General features: G+C 41.0%; 1 protein-coding gene across 2 annotated transcripts; it reads right to left on the bottom strand.

Moving 5' to 3' along the window:
- Positions 1-12,459: 12,459 nt before the first annotated feature.
- On the bottom strand, positions 12,460-21,749 carry tbx3a (T-box transcription factor 3a). Of its 2 annotated transcripts, none has more exons than XM_083794073.1 (7): positions 20,757-21,749; positions 19,394-19,676; positions 18,860-19,006; positions 17,537-17,613; positions 16,640-16,797; positions 15,341-15,960; positions 12,460-14,427 (listed from the first exon to the last, which is right to left on the bottom strand). In XM_083794073.1, exons 1-7 carry the CDS (start codon positions 21,149-21,151, stop codon positions 13,987-13,989), a joined length of 2,121 nt encoding a protein of 706 aa, XP_083650199.1. In that variant the 5' UTR covers positions 21,152-21,749; the 3' UTR covers positions 12,460-13,986. The 2 variants fall into 2 exon arrangements, with proteins under 2 accessions (XP_083650199.1, XP_083650200.1); XM_083794074.1 differs by having other exon boundaries at positions 19,409-19,676.
- Between the last annotated feature and the right edge of the window lie 362 nt (positions 21,750-22,111).

Raw genomic sequence — 22,111 nt, 5'->3', positions numbered from 1 at the left:
GGCACATGGCACGGAAATTGCTACTTATGTACCAAACTAATTTTCTCTTGTGTACAAATCTTTCTGTGTGGAGTTTGCATGTTCTCCCTGTGTCCCCTAACATGCAGTAATCCTGGTATCTCAACTACCTCCCTCTGGCCAGCCGGGGCGCCTGATGGAGGAGGAAAGGAACTGGTCAGAATAACGAGTTCCTTGCACTCGCTACGTCCGGCCGGGGAACTCCCCCCTGTCAGGTGAAAAGAAGCAGTTTGGACTCCTCATGCATAGAAGGAAGCATGAGGTTAGTCTGCTGCCCTCCCCAGGTTGGCAGAGGAAGTGCAGTGCCCAGGATTACAAAACAATACAAATCTTTAACAACCCTGGAAACTTGACCCTCTCAAATGAAGGCTTGCATATGCTTGTGTTCGTGCGCACATGATATGATATGAGCATGTGTGCACGTTTCCATCATGGAAGCATGCACACATGCTATGCTGCTGGTAGTGAATGTATGTGTGTTTGCGGTGAGTCTCCTCTCTAAATCTGCCATGCAATGGTTGTGTATGATGTGTCATTGACATTGCAGACTATTAGGTACATGAAGAGAGGGATGGCTGTCTTCTCTTATTCCCCACAGCTCATCTAAACTTAGACCTGATGGCAAAGATTAGACCTTCTCTCTTACATGGAAGGATTCTGTGGTTGGATTCAAGATTTTTAAGACATGACGTTGAGTGAAAAGCATGTAAAGAACCCATTTAGCACAAGAGAACAAAGTACCAGTGGTTCTTCTAGTGCTTAAAATGTATAATGCCACACACATAATGTACATGTGGCCTGGTCATGCTTTGTAACTGCATAGGTGCTTTGCTGGGGTATTTAGGGACATTATACTGTGTATACAGTATGCCATTTATGCAAATTCCTGATATAGGTTTCTACTGAAATGAAGTCAAGGGATCACATGTGGGGGATGTCTATTTAGATTATTACTTGCGCAAGCAGAGTGCGCAAATATTGTGGTCGTTCTGGTACGAATGCATGTGTATGCTAGTATAGGTATTGATGGTGACGTAATTAAGATATGTATCAATAACGGGTTATAACTGGCTTTTGATGGTGACGTAATAAATATAGGTTTCAGATTACATACATGTATACATACAGACATTACCTTTAATTTACCCGACACTGAAACATATCCTAATTATGTCACCATCGACAGCCAGTTATAACCCGACATTGAAACGTATCTTAATTACGTCACCATCAACATCAGTATATATACCTACCAAGCATACGCACATACAAAATCCAGCCGACCACAGTATAGTACTTTCAACTTACAACTTACATACATGTATACATACATACGTTACCTGTTACCCAACCAATATTGAAACATATTGTAATTATGTCACCATTGACACTTGACAGCCAGTTCTAACCTGACTTTAGTATTTAATTTCAATGTTTTACATTTGAAAGTTCGTAGCGGTTGACACTTGACAGTACTTGCACTCTCTGCTTGCGCACTATACAACCTGTACAACGTGCATGAAGTAGGCACTTGACAGAGTGCAGTTCTAGTTATAATTGTAATTATTCTTCATAATAATAATAATTGTATACAGGTGTGGAGTGGTTTGTGCAGAATAAAGGAAATCTTGGAGTTGAGTAAATATGTAGAAGAAGATGACAAAGTCAGATGGATGTCATGGGACCCATTGGCACATTCACACTTTCACTGTGCAGTGGGGAGCGGGGTTATATTCTACTAATTATTTCTTGATAAACGGTTGTATGATCTTAGAACACTTATATTCACACCCTCTCATTGAGAATTGAATTGTCTCACTTGGTGATCAGGATGCATGTCTATTATAAAGATAAACAGGACAACATTTACATTCAACATTTCCAAAAGTTAAACTAGACCTTCAAAAACCACAGCAACTGTTGTCTAACATCAGACTCTGGCACGGTCTGAAATCTCACCTTCAGACTCCACCTCTCCTCTAGCACTCCTATCTTGTATCCCTTTAACTTTTTTGCCAGGTGCTTGAAAAGCGCCTAGACTACATTTGCTACCTCTAGTAGCGACTGTAGTAGACACTTTTTCATGATTGGCTGCTTCGTCTCTAGGCTGCCTCTAAGCCAAGGAAGAACCTCCTCTCGTGGATGTTTCATATTGGCCTCTTGGCACTACAACAGACCACTTAATGTTTTGGCCAATACGTAATAATCAGAAGTTAGTGATTTACTGTATCACTGCCACTGTCACATTTCTTTTCCATGCACACACTTTTTAGTTTGCTGTTGCTAGTTTGCTGATTTTGTTGTTTACTATGAAAAGCTGCATCTCCCGCTTGTTCGTCACGCCTCCACTGACCTCATCAAACCCTGGATAGCTCATCATAACAATGATCCAGTCTTCTCCATGTATAGTATACATGGAGAAGATCATCACCTAGATCTGTATATATGGAGCTGACCTGTTTTGACATTCCCTATGTTGATCCCTCCCCAACCGTCCTTCCTCTTCGATGTCTCCATTTTGACTGATACATGTCCATTCAAACTCTAGACGGGCGAAAAGTAGAGTTCTCAACAGGCCCGAAAATTAAGGCCCGGCCCTACCTGGGCCCTCATCAAACCCTGTACACTCAAGACACTCCCCCCACTGCCACCCTTAGATCTCCATATATGACCTGTTATGACATTCCATATGTTGGTCTGACCTCATCAAACCCTGTACACTCAAGGCATGCTCCACATGGCCAGTAGGCCTACAGAATTAATTCCATATGTTGATCTGACCCTCCATGCCAAAGCACCAGTGCTCGCCCGTCTGCCGTCACCCAGTTGGATAAAGGGGTGAGGTTTCTTCTCGCCCTCAGGGTGTCTTATTGGCCGGTGCTGTGTTATTTAAACGTTTGTACCTGCCGGATTTATCAAACCACTGACGATTATTGGGCTGTGTTTGGCAGTATACGACTATTTCATAAATCACGAGCTCAGTGGCCTTGAGGTTAGAAGCATTGTACGCCCTGAGGCTGGGAGGTTGGGGTTTAATCCCCAGGCAAATCACACCAAAGTATATCAAAATGGTACCCAATGCCTCCCTGCTTAGCACTCGGCATCAACGGTTGAATAGGGGGTAAGTCTCCGGGACATACTAGCATCACATCCAGGGGGTATACTTGTACATCAAGTTGCCTCATGCTATTGTCTTTATTCAGAACGCAGCCATCTTGCCAGCAAGGTGCTACCTATAGGTGCTACTTCCCATAGACAGCCCATACATCCAAACAGAAAAGTCTTCTCTAATTATATTAAACAACGTCAAAATCACAAACATTGCAGCTGTAGGGTAAGCTTGAATTATCCTCTTTCTATCTGCAAAGTGTTTGTTTCATAAAACTCCACCCACGCGGCGTTGGCCAGATTCCCGGAAAAGCTTGCCCCAGTGGCATTCTGCCACGTGGGTGGAGCTTCATTTCCATCCACCAGCTGTCTAAAAACCAGGAAGAGACGCCGGCAGACAGCGGCTTTTGGCCGCACATGGAAGCTCAGGTGTGCCTGCGCTGAATGTGATACACATGGCTCCAATTAACTGCAGCGAACAATGAGGCATACTGTGTATGACTGTATGTATGTATATATATATATATGGCGTTGCATTGGCTACAACACATATGAAGCGCGTGTAGGACTGTGACAAAGAGAGCATACCAAGTCCCCAAGGGTCTTATGTTCCACTAGCCTCGGAGACCACAGGCGTTTTAATGTTCCACAGGTCCTATATGTTCACAGTTCCCAGGGTCCTGTGGTGTCAGGTTTTCCCCAGGTCCTGTTTGCATTCTGTTAAACCCTACTGTACTGTATATAGGGCTCTATACTAGGCACCTTCCTGTTTTTCGCTACACACTAAATAATTTTGCTGAAAATAGAGTGAAACAGGTGATAACCTATTACATCATTGCAGGCACTTACTAGTGCAGGCCTGCCTCATGAGGCTCAAGGCCTTGCCTGCCTTACTGTCAAATGATGCAAAGAATCACAGCAATGGGAGAGTGGTTTATGTAAATCTGGGTAACATACCGGTAGTACCCTAGCTGGGAACATATTTTTGTCATGTTCCCAGAACCCTGGGGAATATATTACCCAGGAAACATAGTAATAGGACCCTGACGACATAGAGATGATGCCCAAACAACTATATTTGATAACTAAATTAAAGAGTTGTTCTGACATACTTGAATCAGCAAAGAAAAGAAAGGGTTGGTGTCTTCAATATTGTTGTGTCATAGTTATATGTGAACTTTGTTGTAGATGGGAAGGTTAAGATATTCTATTGCACTAAGGAACACAAAGCCAATGTGGTGTGGGTGATGGCAGGTGATGGCTGATTTAATATATACCTTTATTGAAAGGATAAGCCCCTTGGGATGTCACATCTCATTTTAGAGGGGGTTTAGAGCAGTCACACCTGGCCTGAGTCAGATTAATTAGACCCTGAGCTAAGTGTGACTACTGACTACACACCAGTTGTGCATTTTGATCTCGATACACACAGGATAAATCAGCCATCCCCACACACACTCATGACAGTACATCTGCCCTTGCTTGTATCATCTTGCCCACTCTCTCAAAATAATCTACACAGTATACAGGGATATGTTGGAGCCACAGAGGTGGTCTATAGAGTATAGAGGGTTCAACTACGTCCCGCCCCCTTTGAGGGCACCGGAAGAGAATTTCCCATTCATTTTTTCCATGGACGTTTCAGAAAGTATTTATTTAAATACCTTTAAGTCTCGGACAAAGCCAACTCGGCTCCTGACAAATCATCAACAACAATAAACAAACATAATTGGGCCGAACAAATAATTAAAAGAAAAAAAGGGCAGGGGACAACCTTAGGGTACAACCCTTTTTTTTTTTTAGAGTCTTTGTTTTTCAACATTGTGTTTACTGTCACGATTTGTCAGGAGCCGAGTTGGCTTTGTCCAAGGTTTAAAGGTCTTTAATAAATACTTTCTGAAACGTCTATGGAAAAATGAATGGGAAATTCGTTCCAGTGTCCTCGTCGTTTTGAAAGGGGACTGCGATGCTCTATAATCCACAATGAAACATTTGCTTGAAGTGTATGGAAAAAGCAGTGCTTGGAGATAATTTGAATAATTCAGGAAGTCAGGAATTAGCTGCTGAGGTTTCAGGGATATTTATCTTAGTCCGGCAGCCAACATGCTTCTTTTGTTTAAAGTTGGAAATTTGGTATATAGTCTTTTTTTATTGGCCTAAAATATTGTCTATATAGCATACATTCATGAATCCAGTTGCCAACCATATATAAGGCAAATTTCATTATGCTTTATGACTGTAGCATGTGACATGTCAAACTAGGGGGTTTTCATGATTCTGAATCCATTCCAAGCATTAGTTTTGCACAAAAAAACACTCTTTGGGCTAAAAACAAACATGGACGTTTTTAGCCCTGTGTTTTTTGTGCAAAACTAATGCCTGGAATGAATTCAGAATCATGAAAAACCCTATAGTTTGACATGTCACATGCTCCTTAAAGCATAACGAAATGTTGACATTTTTGTCATATGGTTGTTAATGGTATGGTCTGGTCACATATAAACCCCTATAAAAGAAATTGCTCAATGCTGACAGCCGGTCAGCAAGTGGATTCATGGATGTATGTATATAGACAATATTTTAGGTCAATAAAAAAAATACGAAATTTCCCACTCCACACACCCCCGGCTGCCGGACTATCTTCACGGGTCTGTTTAAACAGAAAAAAAAGACAGACAATACTTGAAGTCCCCACAGTATACACAAAAAAACATCCTATCAGCGAGGCAGTTATGATTGTATGCTAGAATCCCAAAATACCCACTTAAACTTAAAGATCAGGGAATATTTGTGAAAAAGAGATAGAGGCTAACATGAATCTTGAATTTTCACATTTGTCCTGCTATGTCAGTGATAGTCTCATCAATGTCGGCAAATTTACATATTTTTTAATAACTTAAACTTTCTATAACATGGTGATGATATGAATCAGCAACAGTTTCCTGTTGTTAGACTCCTTGCCAACAAAATATTCACCTTTATAGCTCCAAGCCAGTGTTTTCTGACTGACTGTGATTGGGGTTGACAGCTGCAGAAACAAAGGATGTGTGTGATTGCCAGAAAGATATATCAGTGACCTACCAAACAATGTAACTTGAGGAGTGAGTGATATACTGAGCATTGTGTGCTGCACCTTCTCACAAGATCAGAGTCCAATCCCTTCCTCCTTGTTTTCCACCTGTAAATCAGGCAGTCACACTGAGACACATGACATTTGCATTCCACAACTTCTTGTTACCTTCCGGCTCCACACTTTTCTTTGGCTAGCTATCCAATAAGTGTCACCTTCCGGCATCACTCTTTTCTTTGGCTAGCTAGCTAAAAGTGTCACCTTCCAGGTGTCACTCTTTTCTTTGGCTAGAATAGATCTACTTATATAAATGAACTCTGAGTATTCTGAACACCAATTGCATGGTGCACATGCCACATTACCCATGTGTGTATGCTCTGTTAAATCAATTAGTGTTCCTCTTGTGTACAAATTTAAATGTTGGGTAGGCCTATCTCAAATTAACAATAGCCTACCGTCTCAATTAGGTTCAACATTAGTTTTGGTGGCCTGATTATGATCTTTAACTTTTAACAGTGCTTTCATGATTGAGACATGATATCGGTGTTCATCGGAAATGATTGAATCCACTCAAAACACTATAGATTAAATGTGACTATAGATTAAATGTGAATTAATGCCGTAGGGAAATGTTATTTTTGTTATTGGATTATTTTTATTTACTTCTACACTTTGTATTTCCCATTGAGCTGTCATAATTTCAATGGTGCTGTTTAACCCATTTAGGCGTGTGTGTGTGTGTGTGTGTGTGTGTGTGTGTGTGTGTGTGTGTGTGTGTGTGTGTGTGTGTGTGTGTGTGTGTGTGTGTGTGTGTGTGTGTGTGTGTGTGTGTGTGTGTGTGTGTGTGTGTGTGTGTGTGTGTGTGTGTGTGTGTGTGTGTGTGTGTGTGTGTGTGTGTGAGAAAACATATTCCATATTCCAACCATTCCTCCGCTTGTGTAGTGGCAACTATCAATGTATAACTATCAACTCAACAACTTGAGGACAGTCCAATTTAGTGAAAATGAGGAAGTGAATTAAATGAAAAGAATTGGGAATTGCAATAAATGAATCGTGCACTACTTTGTTTTGGCACTAGAGTGCGCTGTCATCACATATAATGCCATGGTTAGATTGACATGAATTCCCTGTTTGTGCAATTCACTCAAACCTGTTTTAAAGATTCCCATAAGGGGGCGCAATGGTACAGTAGTTGACTAATGTTTGACATCTGTATTGCATGCCTCTCAACTTTACTTGATTTCCTGTCACTTTTTGTTCTAAATAAAGATTATGATTTGACGCAAGAAAAAAGACAATTCCGGAACTATGTTATCAGTGGCCGGTTTAGAGCTGCATTTATCATTGATTTGACTAATTAAGGACCCAAGCCAAAAAATACTATTATATAAAAGGATTCATAATAATAATACATGAATAGAACCTGATCCCGCGATAAATTGGAGCCCATGCGGTCAAACTTTGAGACAAAACATTTTTTTTAAGAAAAACTTCTGAAATACTGAAAATAGCAGATCTACAAGTTCACCTGCATGTGTTGAGATTAATATTTGTCAAATGACTATAGGTTAAATGGATAAATAGGCTATCTTTCTTATTGACATTTTAACAACTTGTATTCCAAACTAGGAAACATCCAACTGCCTAAGTGGATGTACCTTTACACTTTTAGTTTGCAACCAAATAAGCCCCGAATGGTCCATTTGGTTCCATTTGCAGACCCATAAGGGTCCATTTGGATTTTGGACCCCTGGTGATCCCTGGACCCGCCGTTGAGATTTGTTTTATTTAGGAAATACTTGGAAAAAGCAATTAAGTGCATAAACATTTGTCCGAAACGACCAGAACAATAACTAATCATTATACAATACAAAAAGTATATGTGTTGAATAGAATATTATTGAAATCAGTATGTTGTATGTTGAAATAGTTGTATCACATGTGATGTTCAAGTTTGGCTGCAGTTATTAATTTGTGAATGTGTACGTGGGTATTTGATGGTTATTTGATGATGACACCGTGTGATGTGTGCTTATGCAAACATGTGCTGTGTGTGTTTGTGTGTGTGTGTGTGTGTGTGTGTGTGTGTGTGTGTGTGTGTGTGTGTGTGTGTGTGTGTGTGTGTGTGTGTGTGTGTGTGTGTGTGTGTGTGTGTGTGTGGGGGGGGGGGGGGGGGGGGGGGTTGATGGTTATTTGATGATGACACTGTGCTTTTACATGCAAACATGTGCTTATAGTGTGTGTGTGTGTGTGTGTGTGTGTGTGTGTGTGTGTGTGTGTGTGTGTGTGTGTGTGTGTGTGTGTGTGTGTGTGTGTGTGTGTGTGTGTGTGTGTGTGTGTGTGTGTGTGTGTGTGTGTGTGTGTGTGTGTGTGTGTGTGAGAGAGAGAGATATGCTTAATCAAATTGATCTACATTCTTTTGTCTCCGCACACAAGTGAGACTCATCGATCAACAATGTCATAGTTATGCTCATCTGCAGGCCACCAGGCTTTCTGGAAGTTTATCTTGGAAACAATGCTTATATTATTTGCAGTCCCAAGATTCAAGATTTATTTTGTCGTATACGCAAGGGGAAACATGCATGCTTTAGAGATACAGTACTGTAGTACAACACGTCAAACTTCAAAGAGACAATAATCGAATTAAACAGAAAAGTGGGGTCCTTTAATGGGTTCCAAGGGGTCCCCAGCAAAATGAGTTGGTATAACAATGAACCTATTCAAAAATAGCTAGTCTGCAAGCTCATGACGGCATCGCATTGCAGCGCACTGTGAGCTTGTAGAGCTGCTGTTTTTTAATGTGTTCAAAAAAATATTGGAAAAGTGTTTCACATTTTTAAACACAACTCTTCTCTCAGGGGAGAGAAGATCCCCAGCACAGAAGGGCAAAATACATATTTTGGCGTCCTTGTGACAATCTAATAAAACACACAATGCACCAATACCACAGTATAAGGAAAACAGAGTCATTTTTGCGTTTCGATAAGTTCCATCACCTTGCTCAGATGGCAACTCTCTTGAGACTGTAGTCTCTTCAAGATGCAGTTTACAATGTGATGTTTCTACAGTCAGTGTTACAATGAGAGTGCCTTCATAGAAATATGCAGTTATTCAGTTGACATGACTAACTTCATGTGACATGAAGTGTTAAAAAATAAATGTTGAAACTCCTTGCAAAACTTTCAGGGAAGATGGAGGGAGTGTGCTCCCGATGTAATGAAATATGTATTTTCTTTGTTTTTGTTATTTGGAGACATAAAAAACAGAATGGGTATTTTAGTCAAACTATTCAGTGTTTTGATATGTATATCATTATTTATTATACTATTATTATAATTATTATTAATAATATAGGCTATACAAGTAGGTAGCTATATTTTATTCAGTAAACATGAATGAGATATAATATATACATGTATCTTATATGAATTCAAATATGACCTGAGCGGACCAGAAGATAACTTCAAAGGAATCAAAGCCTATTCCATGCGCTATATATTGTGCAAGAATAGAACCCCGTTTATTTGTCATTTTCAGTTCATTTATTTAATTTAATTTACGGAATTACTACTACTAGTCTACTACTACTACTAATACTACTAGTCTACTACTACTACTAATACTAATACATGTAAATATAAATAGCAAATGTAGGCTAATAGTTATTTGAGCTCTTATGCCATCTATACTTGATATTACTCAGCAAGACAATTTGGTTTAAAGAATTCACTAGTTAGTTTATTGATTAATAAAAAAAAACATGTAACTATAATATGTATTTTATTTTGCTACCTATTTTGGTCTACTCCCTTTTCGTGAAATGTATGTAGCAAACACTAGCTTTGACACTCCTTTTGACTTTTATTGCTTATTTTTAAGACACTCCTTTTGACTTCATCAAATTAAAATAGGCGAAATTCAAATGAACCACTAAGCTTTTGAAAAATAAATATAGCTTGAATATAAAGGACCTATATATCCTACTGTAAGCATGTGACTGAGTCGGGCTTTTCTTGGCAAGTTAAAGTAAAGTGAATGAATGTAAAAAGTGTTGTAATGTAATCTGGTGAGAGAAGGGCAGCAGAAACGGCCACTGGGTGGTGCAACAGACTCATGGCATTCAGAGCGAGGATATACTGTAGTGGTCAGTCAGTATAGGCCTACTAGGCTACTAGACAGTTGGCAAATACCTAATGGACTCTTCCAACCCTCCTCCCATTTTAGACACATGGTTTCTACACTCTGAAGGTGACTCATTCACTGGCGTATGCAGGAGACAGATATTGTATTTCAATTTAATTAACAATGGCCTCCAGAAACACGAAAGAAGTCCTTGGAGGCTGGAGCACAAATTCAAACAAAACGACTGTCCTGAAGTCATCCCATGCAGTCATGCACTCTAGTGTGGGGAAGAAGAAAAAAACAACTCCGTGTGAAAACGCGACTGCACAGGTGTGCGGATTAGTGCAAAGTGCGCTTGCTATCGGTGTAGACCGGGCCTCGGGGGAGCTCAGCTGCAGCACCAAAGCTGATGGCAGGTGCACGAGTAATGGAGATTGTATGATATTAAATGGGAATGTAACAGAGATAGCCAAAGAATAGGCTTTACTCTACTCGTGTCTTTGACCCTCATTCTCAGATAATTGAAGGTGATATGTTGGGGCAATTGGTGACTGAATTACAGTGGATATGACTACGGTATATGTTTGGCAGACATTTTGCTCTTATATCCCCCCTCTGTCTGACTCCGGGTGTGCTCCGCGCACGCTTTATACGAGAAGCCTATAGCAGTAGCAGCAATAGCATATGCATACTGCATAGTGTATATAGTCCTATATAGCTGCACTTTATAGGCTATAACCGCTCGTGTGGTGTGTATAGAAGTATGGCTAAGTAAGTGTATAGGCTGCTAAGTTAGTATAGGCCCTAGTTTTTCAAATGTTATCGTCACACAGTGCATGGGCCTATAACGATCATCAAACCAAAAAGTAAAATGTAGGCCATCATAAAATAGATAACGGATTCCACTTTTACCACGCCCCTCTCCCCTATATACTATTTTTTTTTGTTTTTTGTTTTTGTTTGATGTGATGTTTTTTTTTGCCTATTAGCCTATACTGTTTATGTCATTATGGAAACAAGCTTTTCTTGGTTTAGTAGACCGACCTGTACTACCATGTGTTTTTTTCTGCACACTAATGGAGTATTCAATCAATCAATCAATAATGAATCTATCGCGCAGACGAGGCATGATGAGGCATGTTGCTCATGGTAAAGCGTTACGTCACTATTAATCCACTCGGGCCATAATTGACGCAATTTAGGCAATGTATATAGGCATATATTTATTTCTCTTATAGTTTGCTCATTTGGTATATAATTCACAGGATGATATCCATTCCCAACTCGCACATATAGCAAAATCCTGAGTGTTGACTTTAGCGTCACTCTCGGAGTTAAACTAACACTATCACTCGGGGTTTTGCTGTGCATATAACCTTATCACTTGACTCCGCAATAAGCTCTCACCCGGGGCTTGTCCTGTGGTTTCTTATCGCTGTGGTAAGCGCGGCTGTGGCCACTTGGGGGCGTTGCGTCTGGTCTGGCACGCCAAAGTGGAGATTCCTGATGGGCATTATTGCAGACGCACCGCCGCCTTCCGTGCAATAAAGTCGAGTAGATAGCCCATCGAAGGCGCCAGGTGAGCAATAAGACAGGACAATTGAGATAGTTGGTGTCGTGTTTACCCCAATTCCCTAGCGCCATGCTGGTTACATATTAACTATACAATATACAAATAAAGATATGATATTAGATAAACTCATGACTCCAGGCGCAATGGAGAGGGCAATCTAGTTATTTTACATTCTTGAGGGCTCAAGTTGACTGAAATAAACGATCATAGGCGACTCTGTGGACCCATAAAAACGTGCTCAAAGTTAGTTTTGCGTGACCCCTTGTCCAGGTAGGAATTCCAGGTATGATGGAAGCCTGCATGGAACTGAGAGTAGGCTATCTGTTTCTGCAAGACTTATCTTAATTGAACTCTTTGAACGCAGTCTATATGTGCGTACTGGAGTGGACTAGAGTGGGTTGAAAAACAAAACAAAAAGGATGATCCAAATGGAACGGTTTGAGTGACATATCCCGGTTGAGTACAAATATCCTAAACTCCATATATATACTATTTTTTATATGCGATGTTGGGGTAATAAATCAAATTATGTCTAACACATTGACATAAAGCGAGAGACACGTTTTGAGACTGCATTTCAACGTTTTATTGAAACTTTCAAGAACACGATGTTGATGTTGTAAACTAGACATGAATCCAATACAACACAACCCACTGAAAACTTAAGAAACACAAGAGAAACCTTCATATTTCGATCTATAGATGCGGCACTTTCACTATCAGGCTGCAAATGTATTTGAATATCAGAAAAATAGTCCACTTTTTACGACACCTTTTCTCTTCTTAAAAAGGAAACATTTTTTTCTCCCCCCCCCCCCCCCCCCAGCCATATGGTGCAGTGTGTTGTCGATTTTTCATCCATTAGAACAGTAGCACTTCACACACAAACAACAGATAAAGGTGAAAGTACAATGGCACGTGAGTGTGAATAACTAGTTCTGTGGATATTCGGGGTAAAGGGGGGATATAAAATGTTGATGGCAAAAATAAGGATAATAGCCCACAAACTATCTTTACACAGGTATATCGACAATAAATTAAGAACAGATCCCTAAAACAAACTACTCCGTCGTATTTACACGCAATATCAATATGAAATAATTACATAAATATTTTATATAGCACTATTTACAGTTAAAACCAATACTAGGCTTACTACCTTTTAATTGTAATTCAGATTCCCTTTGCCCGGTGAATATAGGCTAAATTCAGCATGCTCAGGGCAGTCTTCAACACTCGTATATAGGCTATGCCATAACCTCTGTTCTTATTATTCCTGGCTCATTTGAACAAGTGCCAGAATATTGATTTTAAACAATGTAATGAATCACAGCAAATTCGTTTGAAAACGTTGACCCTAATTCTATAGAAAAACGTATCAACCGAGGTCAGAGGAGCGAGTGAAATATATTTCAAACAAATCGTTTTTTTCCCCTTGGTTGTCGTATCAATTTGATTGTTAAAACAACATCAGTCGAGAGAGAGAGCTGTGCTGGCTTTCAATTAAGGACCCATGCAACGTTTGACCTACCTAGAGAGTAAAGGTAGATAGGGTTTTAGAAGTTAGTATTTCCGACCAATTAATAGGTTACAACAAAATACAGCAGTCTTTATAAGGAATACGGAAGTGAATTCAAATAAGCAAAACCAGAGTGCATATTATCCAAAGAAATGTAGTCGTTTCAGACAGCAACACGTGTAGGCCACTAATAAAATTAGGAGATAGGAAACACAGCAGCAACTTCTCCTATAGATCTGTGTGAGTCACATCACATCCATGCCAACCAACACTTCCGTTTCAATACTTGTATGGTAATCAAATAGGCCTAACAGAAAAAAGTTTAAAAAATATATAATAAAGGAAGTATTGTTTAATTTAACAAATACAGAATTATACATAATCATGTGTGTATTTAACCAAAGTGCATTTCAAAATCTAAAATGTCCAACAGTCCAACAGAGTTTTCCTTTTAAACCCGCATTAATCTATGGGCATCGTCCAGCTGTTATAGTGTCTTCATCGCTGTCAACATTTTCATCAGACAACAAAAACAAAAACGATCAAGCACCGTGAAGCACGTATGGAGAAAATAGTCTATGGCGACACGCTCCGCGGCCTGTCTTGATTCGAATCGAGTCCACTGACCAGCCGCTGTATACTCTGCAGCTCGTTAGCGGCGTCTTTCTCCGTGCACGTTTTTGGAGACATGGACACCGAGCCCGACGAAATGGTGGAGGAGCGGCTGGTTACCTCGCACGTGGAGTCCAGGGCAGCGGAGACCGGGCTGGTGGACACGCCGTCCCCTTTCATATCAGCCCCCAGGCCGGCCATGGAGGGCATCGCGGTGGTGAGCAACGTGCTATCCGGCACACTCATGGGGATGGAATAGGGGCTGTACCGGAGGCGAGGGCGCACCGCATTCAGGAAAGGATGCCGGTGTACTGACGATTGGGCAGCCGATTGGGCCGCCGCAGCTGCTGCCATGTACGTATAGGGATAGGGGAACAGACTCCCAAAAGGCGACATGGCAAGGCCCTGTGGGAAAAGGGACGAGACTGAGCGTGAGTCCCTTTAGTGTTAAATGATATAGCCTGCACACTCGTCGTATCCCACAATGAGCGTAGACACGATACACAACACAACCATCGGTATTATGAAGTAGCCTAAACATGCACACTAAACGTTTTTGGGCTGAGTAATGATGGAGACTGTCTGTTATATCCTATAGGCCTAGCTATAGCCCCCAAATCTTACCAATGGGAGTTTTTTTATACGAGACCCTGCATAGCTTCAAATACGTTACTTGCTCTTTAATTGTAAATTAAGGCAAATATAAGAAATAAATCTCAAACTAGAATAGGCCTACCGCATACCGGTAATATAAACAACATGCAGAAACAGACCTTTGTAGCAGTTATTAGCCTACTAACATCCGTTGAGGGCGTATGGCTACATGAAAAAGGCAGATCTGTTCTGTATTAAACTATGTTGTTTCCCTCCCCAAATCAGGAAGGGGTTTTAAAACATTCGCCATTTTGCCTCCAAAACACAGAATTAATGAGCTCATATCAACACCATTCCCTAACACCATGCAGTTTCCAGTGCCTGGTGGTCTTCTAGCGTCTTAAATACTTACCATCTGTTGTTATAAAGAATTGACACAATTTAAATCCATAACTACAGTGCCCACGGAAATGTAATGAAGTGTGGTTTATAATTGAATCAGTCAAAAATACAATTGGCTAATGTTTCACTGAATTACGTTAAATTGACTAAACAAGACGCATGCTTGCATGCACACACCATAAACAACTCAATTATATTCTGCCTTAATGAAAGAAACTGATGGAAGTGACAATACACCCTATTGGAGCTTAGGTAATTGGCGAAATATAAACACAAGTCTCCGGGAAACAGCGGTGCTATCGGCTAATAAAACAGGTTTTACCTGTGATGCCAAGACATGTTGCTGCAGATGAAAAGGCAGGCCGTGAGCTCCTGTCAAGCCGGGTGACGACATGCTTGCGTCCATGGCGCTAACTCCACCAGATGAAACCGCTGCTAGTAAGGGACCCATGCCTGCGGCCATGTTTGAGAAAGCACCCCCCATGTTGAATTGACCGGGGTGCAAGAGAAAAGGATGCGCTCCCCCTAAGTGATTGAAAAACTGCTGTCCTGTTAGACCCGTTGGAAATCCGAAATTATGCAAATGACCGTGGCCCAAGTGCGCACTGTCAGTCTGAACAGTCAAAGGCATAAAACTGTCCTTTATGGGCCTGCATGACTCCTCTCCTTTAGGCGGGTCCCTGCTGGGGCTCTTGAGGTCTTCCCCAGAACGGGTGGTGCTGGAGATGAGGGTGATGGGGCTCTGTCGTGAATCCGCTTGGCTTTTCTCAGTTCTAGGCCTGCTGGTGGAGTCACTGCTGGCAAACTGGTGAGACTTGGCTGGACTCGCTTCGTGATCCTTCCCGTCCTCCGTGGTCGTGGAAATCTTGCTAGAATCGGGACCATCTTTGATGTTGCCGTCTTTGCTCTCGTCATCACTGTCCTCATCACTGTCGCAGAAATCTACCAAAAATGAGAGGGACAATAATTAAGATATGTGATTAGCTCTTTAGCACATTATATTTTTTTATGATCTGTAGTCTGTGTTTCTCTAGTGTGTTTGAGCCTAACATGAACTCTTAATCCGCTTTGCTTTGAAGCCTTGCAATCGGAGTCTTCACTTGATCTGCAAACGTCTGACCAATTGAGTGGTATATGACACTAAATTCAAAATTGCATTAGAATGTTAACATATTTACACTATTGTGTTATGGCATTATAAGACAACAATGGCATGCATTGTCTTTTTGTATTTACCAGCTAAGCCATCATAGCCATGTCATTTGCATTTTAGATAACCATTAGAAAATGATTACGGGTATAGGATAGTTTTTCCACGCATTCGATTTATATGCGTGTTGGCTACCGAGATCCATGCTTATTGAAGTATACTGAAAAACATGATAGGCCTATTATGCATATTTTTTCAAGACTGTGTTAAGTGTGCCAATAGCCTACAGGCCTATAGCTACTATACGTTCAATGCAGTTAGCACTGCACTCATGCAATGAATATTTCACTCTCAGTGTGTGCACACTCACAGAAAATACCCAATAAACATGATTGTCTTTATTTCATTTTATTACATTGGACATCTCAAAGTTGTGATTGACGCCACAGATTATGCAACGCATCAGCGTACCTTTCAGATGAGGAGGCCCCACGGTAGACACCGCAGGGGACGAGGCCTGACCAAAGCACTTAAACGAAGCCTGTTCGCCAGGCGAGTCGTCTGAAGCCCCGTTCTCTTTCTTCTGATGGTCTTCATAGGAGCGCATGGACTGCAGCGCCAGCTGTTTCCTATACACATAAGCCACGCAGGTTATGATCGACACTGTTCTCGCGTTTTTTTTAAAGTGCAAGGAGCAAGCTAAGGACGGCTCATATAGTGTGAGACCTATACTCGATTTAAACTGGATCACCTTGCACACAGTTGTTGCAACAGTAGACTAACTCCGAGAGTATAGGCCTATAGAAAAAATGGATAAATGAACACTGGCGACTTATACTTTGTACTAGCCTATACTTTACAACATAGCCAGCATATTTAGCTGCACAATAACAGATGAGAATATGACAGAATGCGTAAATTATAGGCTACAAAGGCATACTGTAGCGATTGTCTCAATTCATGCCAATTCGAGCGGATTCATTTTATTTCAGACTTCACAGAACATTTTAGCCACAATCCTGAAACATTTGTACAAAATTATATGTTTTAGCTAGTAAATTCTACTCAACGAAAATAACCTAACATAAGCTAATGTTTCCCCCCTATAGCCTATCCTATAGCCTATATATTATTATTATTATTATTATTACACTTATTATTATTATTATTACTATTATTATTTTTTTCTCTCTCTCAAAAATCAAATAATTTTACTAATCATCCTTCGCAGATTAACGCGAACGTCATGCTGCTCTTTTAAAACCACTGTCACTGTCACTTTATCCTCGTCTATACAATTTGACAACAGGTGTCTTTTTTCCCCCTTTTTTGCTGCAGTAAGGTAATGATCGTTCTGTTTTATGTTACCTCTTTTCCCGTCTCCCATTTCCGGTGTCACGGAATCCTTTCGCAAAAGGATTATGGTCAATTTTCAGCTGGGTTATCTGCAATCATAAAGAATATACGGGTCTAAATATGGACAATTAAACGTAACCATCTATAAAGGTTTTAGAGCCTATACTGTTAAATTCTTCATCTTTCACATCCATAGCAATATGGTATATTTCTTCCATTTTAAACGATGGGAATTGGAATTATTATATGACCAACAAAAGCAAAAACAAAACATTTGTGTGTGTGTGTGTGTGTGTGTGTGTGTGTGTGTGTGTGTGTGTGTGTGTGTGTGTGTGTGTGTGTGTGTGTGTGTGTGTGTGTGTGTGTGTGTGTGTGTGTGTGTGTGTGTGTGTGTGTGTGTGTGTGTGTGTGTGTGTGTGTGTGTGTGTGTGTGTGTGTGTGTGTGTGTGATATGCTGTGTTTCAGTGTGTAAACCTCTGCAGAATTCCCTCCTTACTTCCTCTCCCACTGCCGCCCCTCCCCTCTCCCTCTCATCCAGTATGTGCACAATTTGGCAACATTGGCTATACTTCTCAGCCTAGATTCCTGCATGCAAAACATTTAGCCTATAACCTTTCCTATAACCCCGTTTTTCCCTTGTTTCCCTTTTTTGCCTGACACCGGCATGGCCAGAAGTAACACTTAACCTTCATCTCTCTTTGATATCAAAAAGCTATAGCGTGAGAGATGATTTTGATTAGCTCTATGTCACATATGGGACAAAATGTTACCAGCCCAGGCTGTTACAAACAAAATTCTCCCCGTTTTGCTCTGCTGCACTGCACATTGAGTTCCCCATCCCCCCCCCCACCCCCCTCTCTCTCTCTCTCTCTCTCTCTCTCTCTCTCTCTCTCTCTCTCTCTCTTTCTCTCTCTCTCTCCCCTTGTCGCGCACGCGTACGGGCGCAGAAACGCGTACACACGGTCACGGAGGTATAGCGAGAGGGAGCGCGAGGTTGAGAGGGAGTCTGCCGTTGCTAAATCCTTTCCATGTGATTAAATAACATGTACATATAGCCTGCTGTATCTGTATGACATACATTCTGGGGAATTTCAATTTTCTATAGCCATGGCTGAACAAGAGGTTGATATCCTTCAGCTCAAACATCCTTATGCCATTCATATTTCATGATTACAAAATGGGAAAGCAAAGGGGTAATGCTAAGGGCAAGGCTTCATGACATATTCAGCGCATTGGAACTCAGATTGCATTTTATTTTTTGCTTAGAGTAGACTATATCTTGAAAAAGCATTTCAAGAAAAAAATCAAGCAAAACAAAAAACTAATTTCACTCACCTTGTCATTTTGATAAGCAGTCACAGCGATGAAATCCGTTTCAGGGAAAACATAAGTCCTGAATGTACTGTAGGGGAGTTTGAGTATATCGTTGGCCCTCACGATGTGAAATCGGGGCTGGTATTTGTGCATGGAGTTTAGAATGGTCTGTATAGGAGAGAAAAAACACTGTTGTTATAGCTGTGATTATGTAATCGTTGTTGCAATACACTTCATAAATGTAATCTAACACATATGGCTAAAATGACAATTCTAAAACCATGACTTTTGAGTCATGGTGGGGAATTAAGTTTTACAATGGACTACATTTTAAATGTAATATGATTCATGCATTATAAGCAATATACAATCTTAATTTTATTGCAGACCGAATTTCACCCCAAATAATGCCAACAAATACAGATTGACATTTCTGATCATTGTGGTATAATATATTAAGATTAGGTAATACTGACATGCAAAATATATGTATATTCAATGAGCTATTATATGCTACGTGTGAAGGTGCGTAAATAAGAATTAAGAATTACACACATTAGCTGAACTTACAAATCCATGCTTGTCGGAAATGTTATTTGTCAGCTTGAGTTTGTGAAAATTGACGACTTTTGACATCCATTGTTCACCAGTAGCAGGACTGTCCGGGTGAATGTACATCCTCTTTGGCATTTCGGGGTCGGCCTTCCCTGCCACCATCCAGCGTGAATTATGAAATTTGTACCTGCAGTCGTCTGCTGCAACAATATCCATCAAAAGAATGTATTTTGCCTTCTTGTCCAAGCCAGTGCATCTCACTTTGAAAGGGGGAAACATTCGCCTGTGGGATGGAAAAAAAGAAAGAATATATATTTTGTAATGGTTTCTATTACGCGCGTACACGCAGGCACGCACACAGAACACACACACACACACACACACACACACACACACACACACACACACACACACACACACACACACACACACACACACACACACACACACACACACACACACACACACACACACACACACACACACACACACACAGAGCAGCCATCTTTGTATGGCGCCGTGATGACGAAAATAATCTTGTCAGGGCTGCGCAGCACACTGATAGCAACTGATAGTTGGTTATTAAAATGTATTACAAAGTAATAATTAAATATTCAGTTATTTAAACTATGAGTGTGTTATATAAGTTTAGACGTGTAATAATGGCTGGCTATAACAAAAAAGCATTACCCTCGGGTAATGCTTAAAAATACTGGATTTAATAATAATTTGTTATAGGAGTAACACATGATGCAAATCGGCTTTTTACAAAAAGACAATTAAGCATAATTCGGACTGTATTCATCATGATGAAGATATTATGTGAAATGCTGGCTTGAAACTTTCTGTGGGCTAAAGTTTAGGTTCAAACTTATACATAATTTAGGAGTCAAGTTAGGCTTCCGGGAACTATTATGTCTTAATGTGTGTCACAAAATGTGCAGACTAAGGTGTTATTACCTACTAAATTGTGAGAGTTGAGTTCGTATATTCCTATCCTTATTTCGTATAGGGTGATAGCCTACTATAGCGGCTAGTGTATCAACATATAATAGGCTAGTCACTAGCCTATTATATGTGGGCCAAATATCTGCCGGATATTTCTTTGCACTGTATATTCAGTTGACTGATTAAAAAAAAAACTATAGCCACCATGCAGAGGCATGTATACAAAATCAAAATGTTGGTCAGAGGATCCGTATAGAGGTCCATTTCCAAGCATCCATCAATAAATCAATGGTCGAGAGAGGACTGTCAGCGTATGAATAATCAGAATGTGCCTCCATAAAGTGCTAAACTGGTGCGTGTCAGTCCGCATATAGGCCTAATAGTAGGTATGGGAATGCACTAAACTGCTATTTACCTTCCGGATTTTGTGATCACCATTTCAGTCCCTCGCTTGTGGAAGGTTTCCCAAAGTTCCTTGGCCTCCAGGTGAACTTTGGGGTCATCCTCCACTTCCTCTTCGGGTTCCAGAGTCTTCAGTGGCCTAAGGTGAGCCTGGTGCCCAAGCCCCAGCCCCAGAGCCGAGAAGTGAAGGCCGGTCTCAGCGGCTCCCATCAGCTGGTCCATGATCGGCTTTCCCAGGGCGCCCGGGAGCGAAAGGGAGCCGTTCGGAGGGAGCGCCAGGGTCGGGAAGAAGGGAGGCTGATGTCCCAACATTGCGCTCATGGCAAATTCCGGACCCCGGTGAGGTATAAACGGATGATATGCCATACTTGATCCCTGTATGACTGGGTCTCTCATCAGGAAGCTCATCCAAGTTCCTGGTACCGTGCGTTTTTATTTGATTTATAGCAATTCACAGTATAGCCTTGTCTGCGTACAGGACGGTCGAAGAAAACAAAACAGAAAACAAAAGATAAAATAAAAGGGGAAATTAAATGTCTATAAATTGGTCAAAATCCAGCCGCAAATCTGTCAGAAATTAACATCCACGTATTTTCCACAAGTTGTCGGGGAATTCTGAGCCGACTGCCGTTCGCTCACTTCTAAAGACATGCGAAGATAAACGAGGGGTAAAAAAAAAAGTTCTCTTCGTTAATCTTCAAGAGTGTTGAGAGAAATATTTTCTTCAGACATCGACGGACATCGGACACCTTTCTATAGGCTCCACAGTTTCCTGCACATTAGTGGAATTAAACCAAGAAGGTCGAGTCTCTTTTTAATTGACTGCGGTGTTGCTTCTTTTCTGGCCGCTGTTTACGATATCGGCATTCCTGTTAAAATGCGTCCCCTCTTATTGGCTTCAGTCCTCCAGCGAAAGCAACGTGTTGAAATATTTCGATAGCGACGAATAATTCCTCTGCCTTTACTTGTTCCAGACATGCACCGTCACACGCACACACGCGCTGTATACGTCTCTCTTTTATGCACACACACATTTCAGTCAAAAAGCGTACGCAGTGAAAGGAGTCCGCTGACGGCAGAGAGGTGGTAAGGTCCCAGCACTAAGATTTTCCTAGCGCTTCTGTGCCCATAGGCTTCATACTGTATGGATGTGTTGCATGTTACGAGGAGCAGGGCTCTGTTGATTGGCTCTTTGACGCTTTCGGACCAATTGTGTGGCTCCGTAGGCGTGGTTTTAACAGGTCGGGTGGAGGGGACAGACTTCAGACTTATAAAAAGGTGTTTGGAAACTCAAAGGCTTGCCGTGAAACACCACTATACCTCCGTCAATGTTGTGTGAATATGTCAACATCATTAGAATGGAAGTTG

Source organism: Protomyctophum parallelum (genome assembly GCF_964188405.1).
Source record: "Protomyctophum parallelum genome assembly, chromosome: 21".
In the NCBI taxonomy this organism is placed as follows: domain Eukaryota; kingdom Metazoa; phylum Chordata; class Actinopteri; order Myctophiformes; family Myctophidae; genus Protomyctophum; species Protomyctophum parallelum.
The sequence above is the reverse complement of the archived record's forward strand: the minus strand, read 5'-3'. Positions and strand labels throughout refer to the sequence as shown.